The sequence below is a fragment of the Pelophylax lessonae genome (assembly GCF_965119305.1).
Source record: "Pelophylax lessonae genome assembly, chromosome: 1".
Classification (NCBI taxonomy): Eukaryota; Metazoa; Chordata; class Amphibia; order Anura; family Ranidae; genus Pelophylax; species Pelophylax lessonae.
The window spans coordinates 466,619,762-466,633,547 of record NC_138768.1 but is presented as its reverse complement, the minus strand read 5'-3'; the positions used below and the strand labels follow the sequence as shown (position 1 = coordinate 466,633,547).

The 13,786-nt window shown below is 40.7% G+C and overlaps 1 protein-coding gene across 3 annotated transcripts in view; it reads left to right on the top strand.

The window, feature by feature from the left end:
- C2CD4C (C2 calcium dependent domain containing 4C) overlaps nucleotides 1–12,946 on the top strand; it is a 55,738-nt gene extending 42,792 nt beyond the window's left edge. For all 3 annotated transcript variants that reach the window (XM_082274078.1, XM_082274079.1, XM_082274077.1), the window contains exon 2: nucleotides 9,659–12,946. In XM_082274078.1, the coding sequence (XP_082130204.1) occupies nucleotides 9,691–10,986 (1,296 nt within the window). In that variant the 5' untranslated portion in view covers nucleotides 9,659–9,690 and the 3' untranslated portion in view covers nucleotides 10,987–12,946. The remainder of the gene's footprint in view (nucleotides 1–9,658) is intronic.
- Nucleotides 12,947–13,786: the final 840 nt, after the last annotated feature.

The window sequence follows — 13,786 nt, the reverse complement described above, 5'->3', positions numbered from 1 at the left end:
CAGCTGACTGTGCTGAATACGGTGCTTTTACTGTCATAAAGATGCCCCTACCTGGGCATACAGTAAACCCCCCCTCCATTGGGGGGGGTTATGTTCCGGACCCAGCCACGAAAAGTGAAAATCCGCGAAATAGAAAAACCCTATTAAAATACACTGTAGGCATGTTTTTTTTTTTTTTTTTACTGTCACTTTACTTTTAAAAGCATTTTAGGTCTTTAAACACACTTTTAAAACAATAACAACTCATTTAAACACATAAAAAATACTGAGAGACATAGCAAGAGTTATGGAAAACACAAAAATATAAAATTTTTAATGATTTATATAGTAAAATAATATTACAGAACAAACCGCAATATACCAGGACCGCAAAAAACTGAACCGCGATGGAGCGGGGGTTTACTGTATATGCTTTTGAGCTCTGGAAACCATAGAGCAGGCCTGTTCAGTTTTCTTGATCGTGGGGCGTGTGCGTGGGGCCCTATCTGTGGTGCCTTTTGTGACAATGTTTTCACTTTTGTGTTTTTAATTTGTGGGTGTTTTTTGGCGGGAGGGGGGGGGGGTACTGTCCATTTTTCAGACCTAATTTATGCCAATTGTGAGTATTTTTTCAGTTAAAGTTTTTCTACATTTGCACACCATGGTTAGTCCTCCTTATGTAACTAACGGCGCTTTTCCACTGCATGGAACCGTACCGGTTCGGCACGCTTTTGTGCTTTTCCACTGCTGGTACCGCATGGTATAGGGTCGGAACGGTTCGGTACGGTACGGTATAGGTTTGCTTTTCCACTGCATGGAACCGAACGGTACGGTACGGCTCTGAAAAAACAGTACCTACTCGATTGTGGTTCCAACAGGTACCAAACTGGTACCATATCCCACAATCCTTTGCATGCAGTCACTACTAGCCACTGATTGGTCAGAGAATCCCACCCACCCCGTTGTTATCCCACCTACTTAACTTTAGTACTACTTTAGTGGAAAAGCAAACCTATACCGTACCGTACCGAACTGTTCCGACACTATACCATGCGGTACCAGCAGTGGAAAAGCAAGCAGGGCCGAGTAGAGCCGAGCCGGTACGAGCCGGTACTTGCAGTGGAAAAGTGCCATAAGGTTACGTTTCATGTTGAAATTGTTCAGTTGTGGAGGTACCCCGTCCTACGAATAAATAGGTGGTCTAATTGATAGTCCTCCATTCCCAGGTATTGGGTTCTAGGCCCCTTTTTCAGTTTTTATTTTTATATTTAAACAGCTCTGCACTTGTTACATGAATCATGGAAATGCCAGATTAGGATCGAGATGGGGCTGAATTGAGATTGCGATTTTTTTTTAACAAATAATCGTGCAGCTCTAAAATATATATATTTTTTATATAGTATTATTGTAAAAAATATATAGAGGGGAATTTTTGAATTAACGGAATTTGGACCAGCCAGAATGGCTTAGGGGAGCTGTGCATGACAACCAATTAGCTTCTAGCTTTAATTTTCAAAGCTTTTGGCCCCTTTCACATGAGTGGTTCAATCAGGTCCATCTGTCCGCTTTTCGCTTTTTAGGCGGACCCCAGCAGACCCCTCCATTCTCCTCCATGGAGCGGTGGATATAAATGGACTTGTATCCGTTTACACCTGCCTACTTCCAATCCAATCTAGCAAAAGAAAATGAAAGGGGACCTGTTCCCCTCTGTCTGGCAAGATCAGAACGAAGGGCAGTCGGGTGTAAACCGAAAGCTGGGCTAAGTCCGTATCCACAGAGCAGAAACGGACCTGTCATCCACCCGCTCCACTCAGCTCAGCAGGGGATCAGTGGACATATCCCCTGCTGAGAAAAACTGATCCAGCCTGTGTGAAAGGGGCCTAACTGAACAAACTGAAGGTGGAAGCTGATTGGTTGCCGTGCATGTAGTCTTTTAGTAGTAGGGATGAGGATTGATTATTATTATAATTTGAGTTATTTCCGCAGCAATTCGGTTCATCCAGAGAGATGCATTTATGTAGAATTCAGAACAGCCAACAGAGGTACAGACAAGGTAGATGACATGATAGTTTGAATATTCATGCATTAAAGACACCTTTAGAGAACCCAGTTCCTCCTGTCATAATTTAGCCAAAAGAACCTTCCTTAATACACATCTTCCCAAGTCAGTAAAAAGTTCAAGCAATCTATTTGGCAAGTTTTAGTAGCCTGTTTGATCTGCTTTTGATCTTCTTGGTGACAGCTAATGCCTCATGGCAGTGGACAGCTGCAGTCATAAAATCTAATCAAAGTTGTCTAATTTTCTAGCATTCTTTTACTACTAATTAGATGAATAAGTTACCATTGGAAGAATGCTATTCACCATAAATAATACATCCTTATGACCCCTTTGTGTCATGGCCTAAATGCATCCTTACCAAATTGCATTAACAACCCTCATGGACCTTTACTATTCCTTTCAAGTCTGATCAGCCAGGTTTAAATTTTACAATCACCTGTAGATAACTCCTTTGACCCTTCTGAGATGTAAAATGCAACTTGTCTCCTAGCAATGTTAGGTCTGTGTGTATATGTGTGTGTATATATATATATATATATATATATATATATATATATATATATATACAGTATCTCACAAAAGTGAGTACACCCCTCACATTTTTGTAAATATTTTACTAAATCTTTTCATGTGACAACACTGAAGAAATTACACTTTGCTACAATGTAAAGCAGTGAGTGTACAGCTTGTATAACAGTGTATGTTATACAAAATGTGGTGTACAAAAATGTGAGATACCATGTATGTGTATGTGTGTATATGTATGTATATATATATATATATATATATATATATATATATATATATATATATATATATACACACACACAAATACACACTCACCTGACACTTTATTAGGTACATCTTGCTATTACAGGGTTGGACCCCTTTTTCCCATCAGAACTGCCTTCATTTTCATGCCACAGATTCAACAAGGTGTTGGAGAGATTTTGGTCCATATTGACATGATAGCATCACGCAGTTGCTGCAGATTTGTCGGCTGCACATCCATGATGCTGATTTCCTGTTTCACCACATCTCAAAGGTGCTCTATTGGATTGAGATCTGGTGACTGTGGAGGCCATTGGAGCACAGTCACCTCATTGTCATATTCAAGAAACCAGTGGTGAGATGAATTGAGCTTTGTGACATGGTGCATTATCCTGCTGGTAGTAGACATCAGAAGATGGGTACACTGTAGTCATAAAGGGATGGACATGGTCAGCAACAATACTCAGATAGGCCAAGGCATTTAAATTATTCTCAATTGGTATTAAGGGACCCAAAGCGTGCCAAGAAAATATCCCCATACCACCGCAAGCAGCCATAACCATTGATACAAGGCAGGATGAATCCATGCTTTCATGTTGCTTATGACAAATTTTGACCCTACCATCGGAACCCTCAGAATGTTGCAGCTGAAATTAAGACTCATCAGAGCAGGCAACGTTTTTCCATTCTTCTATTGTCCAATTGTGGTGAGCCTGTGCATACTGTAGCCTCAGTTTTATGTTCTTAGCTGACAAGAGTGGAACCCAGTATGGTTTTCTGCTGCTGTAGCCCATCTGCTTCAAGGTTCAATGTGTTATGCATTCAGAGATGGTATTCGGCCTACCTTGGTTGTAAGGAGTAGTTATTTGAGTTAATGTTGCCAGTCTGCCCGATCTCCTCTGACCTCTGACATCAACAATGCATTTTTCCCTAAGAAGTCCTATTTGCAGTTTGTGAGAAGCCATGTGGGGGACACAGAAAACATGTGCAAGAAGGTTCTCTGGTCACATGAGACCAAAATTGAACCTTTTGGCCTAAAAGCAAAATGCTATGTGTGGCGGAAAACTAACACTGCACTTCACCCTGAACACACCATCCCCACCATGAAACATGGTGGTGGCAGCATCATGTTGTGGGGATGCCTTTCTTCAGCAGGGAAGCTGGTCAGAGTTGATGGCAAGATGGATGGAGCTAAATTCAAAGCAATCTTAGAAGAAAACCTGTTAGTGTGAGTTTCAGCCATACTTCTCCTGTGGTTCACAGGAGTGCACTTAGATCTGCACTTCTGTGACCCAGATTCAGCCGACAGCGGGTTATAGTCAAACAAACATATACATAAAAGTAGAAACTGAATCTTAAGACAAATCTATATCACCAAAAATTAAATATCCTATACACAGAAACTCATTAAAAAGCTTTCCGTATAAATCCCTCTGCAACAGTTCCAATACTATCTATGTTACAGAACTTCCATCTCTGTCAAACATACCAGTAACACAGTATGACTGTCAATTCAGGCTGGGTTAAATTATTGAGCCATTGTAGGTGGTAGATGTCATGAGAAATATTCATAGGCTGCTATTGCTGATCATCTGCTGAAAATACTAGCTGCCTGACTGTGTTTCATTTTGTTTTTGTTTTTTGGTTTTGTTTGCCGGCCTAGAGCAAGTATGTGCAAGTCAGAACAAATCAGAATCACTCTGCATACATATTTTTGGCCTTTGGCCAGGGACCCAAAGTGTTAAAGTCAGAGGTTCAGTATGGCAATGTAAAGTATATATTACTTTTACGATAGGTTTTAAGCTAAAGCGGAACCATACTCACCTAGGCTCAAGCTATGCGGCATCTCTGAGCTCCCCGCCTGGCAGCTAACATTTTCGTGCTGCCGACTTCGACACTTCAGTGTTGATCTCCAGCCGCTATTGGCTAGGCGGGCATGACAGGCATGACCCGGAGTTGTCAGATTCTGCATCACCCAATTTGTGAGCTGCACTTGCTCACTGTACAAGGGTGGACAGGCAGATAAGTAACTTTAACCCCTTAACGCTGACAAAACACAAATATGCATTCTTCGGTTTCAATTGGTTGTACCAGGGTGACACTTGCAGCTGCAAGCATCATCCTGGTACCGTTATTTACAGCTGACGGTTGGCTTTCTTGTGATCAAAACCAATACAGCTAAGCTTCGGCTTGGCCATTATCACAAGCAGTGGGAGGGGACGCTCCGCCCGGGTCTCCCCTACCACCAGGAGACCGGAGCAACCAGCTAGCACAACCACCAGCTGGCCGGAGACCCGAACAAAGCTGAAATTGACTTTGATTGGGTCTCGGATCTATTAACCCAGAAGTGATGTAATGAAATCACTTCCGGAGCCTTGAAGGCTCCAGATTTTCACCCCCTTGAGCCCAAACCTTTTTCTGACATATGCGGCTGCTTACAAGTTAAAATCAATAATTGTTGCTAGAAAATTACTTCAAACCCCCAAATACTTTATGTCACACGGTATTTGCGCAGCGGTCTTTCAAATACAATTTTTTGGGGAGAAATAAACTTTCATGAATTAAAAAAAAAAAAACAAAGCAGTAAAGTTAGCCCAATTTATTTGTATAATGTGAAAGATGATGTTACCCAGAGTAAATAGATAACTAACATGTCGTGCTTTAAAATTGCGCACACTCGTGGAATGGCGACAAACTTTGGTACTCAAAAATCTCCATAGACAACGCTTTAATTTTTTTTAACATTTACCAGTTTAGAGTTACAGAAGAGGTCTTGTAGTAGAACTATTGCTCTCACTGTAACTATACCTCATGTGTGGTTTGAACACAGTTTACATATGAGGACGCGACTTGCATCTGGGTTCACTTCTGCACGGAGCAACGGGGCGCTATAAAAAAATTTTTGCCCTAATTATTATTATTATTTTTTTTTTTAAACTGTCCATTTAAAACACATTTTTTTGATTACTTTTATTGCTTTTCATACCAGCCAGCCAGCCACAGCCCCTGTGCCAGCCAGCCACCCACCCGCCACAGAGTGCCAGCAAGCCAGCCACCCAACACAGGGTGCCAGACAGCCAGCCACCCACCACAGGGTGCCAGCAAGCCAGCCATTAGGCATTAAACAAAAATTAACATGTTCAGTACCAGATTTGTGTCAAAAATTGTCTTTATTTCTCAAAACTTTAAATGTACAAAATATCGGCCGATACTGATACGTTGTGACCAAAATATCAGTATCGGTACCTGAAAAAACCGTATCGGTCTATCCCTACTTAAAAGCATTCAAAATTCCAAATTTGGCTTTGAATGCTGTATTTTTTAAAAAAAAAAATCTGGTGCCTTTAAGGCTCCAGTACCGGGGAGTGATGTCATGACATTGCTTCCAGATTTTTACATCGGAGACCCGATCAAAGCCGAATCCAGCCTTGTTTGGGTCTTTGACCTTTGGACTGATCTATATATTTGTATATAAAATATACTTTTTATCTTTCATAAAGAGTTTCCCAGTGCTAAAACTTTTATCCAATTTCTAAATTGCTGCATTTGTAAATTTCAAAAGCCAGTGTAAGGGAATTATTAGTGGTAAAAGAAGCACGTGTAGGTTTAACAGATAATTTTTTTATGTATAATACTCCTTTAAGGGGGCACGTCAGGTTGTGTGTCCTATGCCTACATACTTCCTAATAGGTGTCCCTTGTTCCCATATTATAAAGTTGGGAGGTATGACAAAGCACAGTGGGAAACCTGCTGTGAATCGGCAAGGAATCACAGCCAGCTTCTCACAGTAAACATTCTGGCACCGTGAACCCAAAGAACCGGCCCAGGTGAGGGCAGAGCTGGATCCCTGGACAGGTATGTGAAAGGTAATACCCCTTGGTAGGTACACTTCTGCTGGCCAGCCTCCCTTCAACCTGTAAAGAATTTATGAGCACTCGGAAATAAGACATCTAGACCGGTAGGGTCTTCAGTCTGTATTCAATGGCATTCTGGTCAGGGCAGCTTATATACAGTTCATAAAGGGGATGTAACATTCGTTTCCCAGACCAACTAAAAATATACATATAATATTTAAGCACAATGGACATAACATATACATAGTAGGTAACAGATGTATACATAACAGGAAAGCAAACTCAGGAAAGAAACATTTAGAAGAGCAAAATACTGTGCGACCCAAAAATATTCTAACAACTCAGAAACAATGGTAGGAAATTTACATCCTCGACAGCAAAAATGTCTGTTACAAAGCGAGAGATTTTTAGTAAAATTAAAACGTTTAAGCATAACTCCAATCATTCAAATAAGCATGACTATATAACATTTAAATAAAACGTAAATCCAACAGTATGTGTCATTTTTATTAAAAGTCAGCAGCTACAGTATTTGTAGTTGCTGACTTTAATTTTTCTCAAACAAACTGAAGTTCTTCTTTAAGCACCTTTTATACAAGTAAAAAACAAAACAAAATAAATCCTAGATCTTTTTACACCATCCATCGGTACCAGGGAAATAGATGTATTCCCAAGACATAAAAAAAAAAGCTTGTACTTACATGGATGCCGTTGCAAAGTCACTGTAGGGCTGTACCCAAATAAAATTTAATGTCTTTTTTTTCCCTATAAATAGAGCTTTCTTTTGGTTGCATTTGATCACCTCTGCGATTTTTATTTTTTGCGCTATAAACAAAAAAAGATCAACAATTCTGAAAAAAAAAATAAATAAATAACATTTTCACATTCTGCTATATAACATTCCCCAAAAAAAAAATTAAAAATCAAAATTTTTAACATTTTAGGCCAATTTTCTGCTACATATTTTTGTTAAAAAAAACCCACAATAAGCGTTTTTTGATTGGTTTGCGCAAAAGTTATCTTGTCTACTAACTACGGGAAAGGGGTTAACACTGTGGGTGATCAAGGGGTTAAATGTGAGCCTAGGGGAGTGATTCTAACTGTATGGGGGCAGGGCTTGTGAAATGACCATAGAGACCTGTGATCCTATATAGAAGGATCACAGGGGCTCTGTGATCATTCTAGAGAGAACAGTCAGCTGTGTTTACAACAGCCGACCATTCTTCTCTCTCAGCAGGGAGCAATTGCAGGTGGCAGGCCTGCCCTGTGCATCGGAGTCCCCGCTGCTGATTCGCTGCAGGCACGCGACCGATGTAGCCCTACGTCGGTTCGTGCAGGAGGGCCAGCCTGTCACAGTATATATGCTGTGGGCAGTCTGGAACTGGTTAAGCTCAGCGTTTAAAGTCAGGAAAATAAAAATCCTTTTGATATGCCTTTTTTACTTGGAGCTTTCTTGCAGAAAACAATGCTAAACACTCCTAAACGTTCCCTAAACATATATACAAAATAGCACTATATATATATATATATATATATATATATATATATATATATATATATATATATATAGTGCTTTTTTTTTGTGCCAAGGTAACGGGCGTTTTATAAGCCCAGTGTGTATATCCACCATTCACATAATTAGGTCGGTTTCGAGGAAACTCTGTTGTGTCTATAGACTCACTGGTTTTCATAGTGTTTCTTTTAAAATAAGGCTTTTAAAATATCAACACATATTTATAATTGTATGTATATCAAGATGATATTTTTGATGATGATTGGTTTCCATGTATATTTAAAAAAACATATATAAAATGTTAATTTCTCTTTCATTGTTATTTTTTTAATATCTCTGATTTTAATTAAACATATTGCAGCAAAAGGTGGTGTCCCTTACCAAGGATTTTAAAAAGTACATTGTGTATAAATAGCTTATATAGTTTCTCATCAAAATAGCAGCTGCACAACATTAAGTGTTATTAGCTCTTTTCTAAGCCTAACAAGTACTATTTTTAACACAGAGTGCTTTTTGAAGTCCTTGGTGCAAGGCACCTTTTGCTGCAACATGTTCTGGTTAATCTTGTCGTTGCTAGTAGTGTGGGAACTTCAGATAAAAGAACTTTATTTCGATTGTTGGATATGCCGTCTATAATTTAGGTGGTCTGGTTTAAATCAATAGGAGGTCCAGTTTAAAGTCAGTGGTATGGCAACTTACCGCTGCTGCTTTAAAAAAACAAACAAAAAACAAGGTAAAGCATGAGGTTAGTGGTATCTATTCTCTGTTATAAGTGGGGACATAAATGGCTGAGTTCAAATTTGAAATTAAAGATATAAATTAACTTTTTTTTTTTTTTTTTTTAAAATGATGCATTTCATTTTGCACATTACTTGTTTTACACAAGATGAATAATATGTTTGCTTCAGTATTTAAAATAACAAATAATGGTTGGTTGGTTGGAATTGTGAAATCATGCTACCACAACCAGATGAAAAATAGTAATAGACCATATAATCGGAGCTTCAACTGCAACAACCAGACTAGAGTCATCACATTATGTCATCAGAATTATGCCATTAGAACCAGAGAAGAGTTATAGCAATATCATGACACTAGACCTTAACTATATCCGCAGAGACAAATAATGAGATGGCTTAAAACTGACAATGTTACCAGTAGCCTGAGGCAGACAATATTACCAAAGGCACACTGTGTTATCAGACTGAATTTGTCACTTGTATTGTAACATGCCACCAGAACCCTCAAAATGACACTATAAAGCATTTCCTTATCCCTGACAAGCCAGAGCAAGACTGTATTTTATACAACCTTTTTGTCCTTTTTACAGTGGCCAAATATAGGCTCCTTCCATCTAACAAAAGTAGTTTAGTTATTATTGTTATTGTTATCACTATTATTGCCAAAATGTTTTATTTTTGAGCAAAGTGTGTTGGAGCTTTAATGTTTTATCTAACATTTTAAACTTTGCTCTTTTCCTAGGTTAAATCTGCAGTACCCACACATCAGATAAAATGTGGCTTCTGGAGAGGATTCGGGGCACAGTAGACCACAGCAGTACTCGACAAACAGGAGAAGCTGGTGACAAACAGTCTAAAAGTGGATCTTACAGCAATGTCCTGACCCCAGACAAAATTCCAGATTTTTTCATCCCCCCAAAACTGATGCCAACTGAAGGGGGTGGAGCTGAAGGTGAAGGAGTAGCAGCAAAACCTAATATTGGAACCTCTGCTTCTGAGCAAAATTTGTCTGGCAGACGACCACAACGTAGCCCTCGTTTACCAACCAAAACGACTTCAGAGAGCCGAAATCTTGTGAAGTCTGCAAACCGACATATCATTCAGATTGAAAGTGCTGATGAGTGGGCATCAGAGGAAGATTTGGGTACTAATGCAGATCCACAGTCTCAAACTGCCATGTCTCTTCCGTATGTACCTAAAGCTCAGACATCCTATGGGTTTGTGACTCTTATGGAGAGTCCACATACAAGGCGGAAAGAATCTCTCTTTCATAGTGAGCAGGGCTCTCTTTCTCCATGTCCATCACAGTCTAGTTCCCCCAGTTCTCAGAGACGGAGTGCAACAGAGGGGGGAGGAGGATCCCAGCTAAATCCTTCAGACTTTGGAATGTCCTTGATGAATCCCTACCGATATTTCAGCGGTGGTGAAAGTGACACTTGCTCCTCTGCAGAGTCCTCACCATTTAGCTCACCACTACTTTCCCGTTCTGTTTCTCTACTAAAGATATTTACCCCAGACACACAGTCAAAGCTTATGAAGCTCAAGCACTCTGTTGCTAGAAACAGTTCACTATCCACAGATGAATGCAGTTCAGCAGACACCAGTCCTAGTATGCCACGAAGAAGGGTACGAGGAGCCAAGGGTTCTGGTATTACTGGTCAGCAAGGCACCATGCCCTTGGACCTTCTACAGAAGGAACACAATGTAGGCCTTAGTAAAGGAGGCAGTATGAGGCTGTCAGCAGAATATGACCCTTCCAATGCTCGGCTTAGAGTCCGGTTAATTGCTGCAGAACATCTCTTTGATAAACTCTGTGACTTAAAAGGTGTAAACTGCTGTGTGGTCCTGTATCTGAACCCTGGTAAAGTTCACCGTCAGAGAAGCACCATTATTAAGAACAGCCGAAACCCAGTTTTTAATGAGGATTTCTTCTTTGATGGATTGGTGGCTGGAAGTGCCAAAAAGATGTCTCTTAAAATAAAAGTACTGAACAAGGGGAGCAGTCTTAAAAGGGACACACTGCTTGGAGAGAAAGAGATCCCACTAACAGCATTGCTGCCGTTTCTCTGAGACAAGAGCAGCTGTGATAGAGTGCATGTTGTGGGAGAGTGAGGTGACTGTGCTCTGTACTGGAGAATGGCCTTAATAGTGGGAGATGGGATTTGCAGAGCAAAATATGATATCCTGTAATGAATTTGGCATACCACTAGAAAGTACTGCACTCTAGCTAGATCAAGCTGCAGAGCTTCATACTTCCATGGCTACAAACAAAGGCACACTTATATTAAAAATAAACTACAGGGCGCTGAGCTTCCAGTGTACAGCTGAAAAGTAAAGCATTCTACTCGTGTAGTGATGATTAGAAGATCATTGCTAGTCAAGCTTTTTGCAGCTTCTTCAGAAAAGAACCAATGCCAAACTAGCCTACAAATGCAGACCGATCTGCACAGAATCAATAACACGGACATTTTTGATTCTCGAGAATAGAGAGATCTGCTTGGACTTGCGGAGCTCCCCTCAAAGGGGACAGATGCGCATAATGATGCTGGATCAGGCCTGATGAAATCTAAACAATATTATCTAAATAAAATACTAAAACATGCATCCTGCGCAACATAGCTCACATAGATTCTGCATGTTTGCATAAAAATTTCACTCAGGCACTCTTTATACTTCATGTTTGCCAGAATAGAAAGGCTGACCTGACAATTTTATGATTATTTTTCGCCATTATAGTAGATAAAAAAAAATATAAGAGACTCCAAGGCAACAACCACCAGCCAGAGCCTGTTAGTTAATTGCGATCAGGCTGCATCCTTTTGAAGCAGCTCTCTGTTTCCTGTACAACAGTTCTTACTTCCTGTCTAGAGACTAGATTCTTTATGTGCTACAACAAGCAATTGCAGGAAAATATTGTATTATGGGATATTGATCCTCTGATACAAATGATAGATGCTTCCAGAATTCTTCACCTTTTTCACCCTGATGTACATGTCTTCACCTGGATGAGCAGAAGACACAGTTGTCTTCACTTCCTCCACGTGACTGACCCCATTGCGTCATACATTCAATGCTTTAGTTCAGAAACTCGTAGTATCTGCCACTCCTGCACAGTCTGTGGTTAATCTACCTTCTGTAACTCAATGATTGTACATAACATTTTGCAACTTGAAATTTGAGAAAAGCTGTGTATTTATAATGTTGATGCTCATTACACACATGGCATAATCACAAGGTCAAACATTCCGATACAGGACCTTTGTTGAAGACATTAGGAATGTCCACAGCACTACACTCATATATAACTGGTATTTTGTTCCTGTTTGTTCACAAGTTAGTTAATGCTACAATAAAGGAGTCATAAGGTCTCCATTTCTGTTTTTGACATGTTTAAGTGGCAGATGCTTGTGCAGTGAGTAGTGCTTCAGTGTAGAGAGCAGCATATATTTGCTTCTGTGTTACTTTTGCCTCTTATGTAGGGCATTTCATCCCTAAGAAGACATGACTTTGCCTTATGCATTACACATTAATCGCTATACAAAAATATAATCTCTGTTTTACTTGTAGCTTTCTCTAAAACAGCGACCCTGTTTAAAGAGAACCTGCTACCATAGTATTTCAGACATTCTGTATACAGGGAAAACAAATACTTCTGTTTTAATAATATTGAAAATGACTGCTGTAACTCTGTACTTCCAGCAAGGAAGTTGTAATCCATGCAGGAAAAAGTATTTACAACTTCTCCCACCCAAGTAGAGTTTCGCTATGCGAAACACATTGCCTTACCGACATGGTTAATGACTAGATTAGTCTCTCAATTAGCACTTAACAAATACACCTACTCCAAGCTTATTTGCTAAGTTACATAGTGATTCAAATAGGGTTTTTTGAATCCTTATTGACTATCTTGCAAACACTGTAGTTTTTCAGGTGGAGGGGGGAATAAAAGTTTTTACTGAATTCTTGAGAATGCCTTAAACATGTTTCATATTTCTAGTAGAAATCCAGTACTTATGGGCACAAGCCGGGTCTTATATTCCTTCATTGACGGACACAGCTCCTGATCTTTATAACCATTTGGTTATACTGCCCCCTACAGTAGTAGGACACTAGGCAGAAAAATAATCTTGCTACACCAATGGGCAGTCCCAAGGGGTATACTCCCTCTCCCTGCTAAAGATACTCCTGCTCAGGAGTAAGGACCTAGTTCCTTGCTGCGGTCTCTGGTCCTGACAAATTTTGTTAGATACATTTTTTTTCTCCTGTTTTTTTCCTGTGAGATCTACAATCAACTGCCAGACTGGGCGACAGGCTGGATAATCTAGATCCAGTGGTCACCCCAGTCTGGCCAGCGAGCGCGCACAGACCTCAGCTCCATGCTAGGTCGGCCTTGACATAGCCCCACTGAACGTGGGCTAGTAAGTTAAACGCTTTGCAAAGTCCCATACGACTGGGTCTTGGATCGCAGCGTTCCTCCTAGCCGACAGCCCCCCATATCGATGGCGAGGGGTTCTGTCTGGAGCGGTGCCCGCCTGGTTTCTAATATGGTGAGTAAATGTCTCCCTTCTCCCCCTGGAGAGTTTTTTTTGGTTAACGTGGGCCCCTGCTTGGGACAGTTGGACCCCTGGGTTCCCCTTCTTCCTGTCAGGTACCCCCCTTTTCATCTGTCCCCCATCCTACCCCCCTCCACTTATGCTGGGCTGTGTGGGTGGTCTGGTCCACCTCCTGGGTTGGGGGCAGGGCGCTGTGCTGGCGATGTGGGTCGGGGGTGTGCGCCGCCGGCAACCAGGCGATTGGCTGTGCGGGGGGGGGGGGGTTGTTCCTGGTAGGGGCTCCTACCAGGGCCCCCCCATCCTGCCTGGGTCTGTCC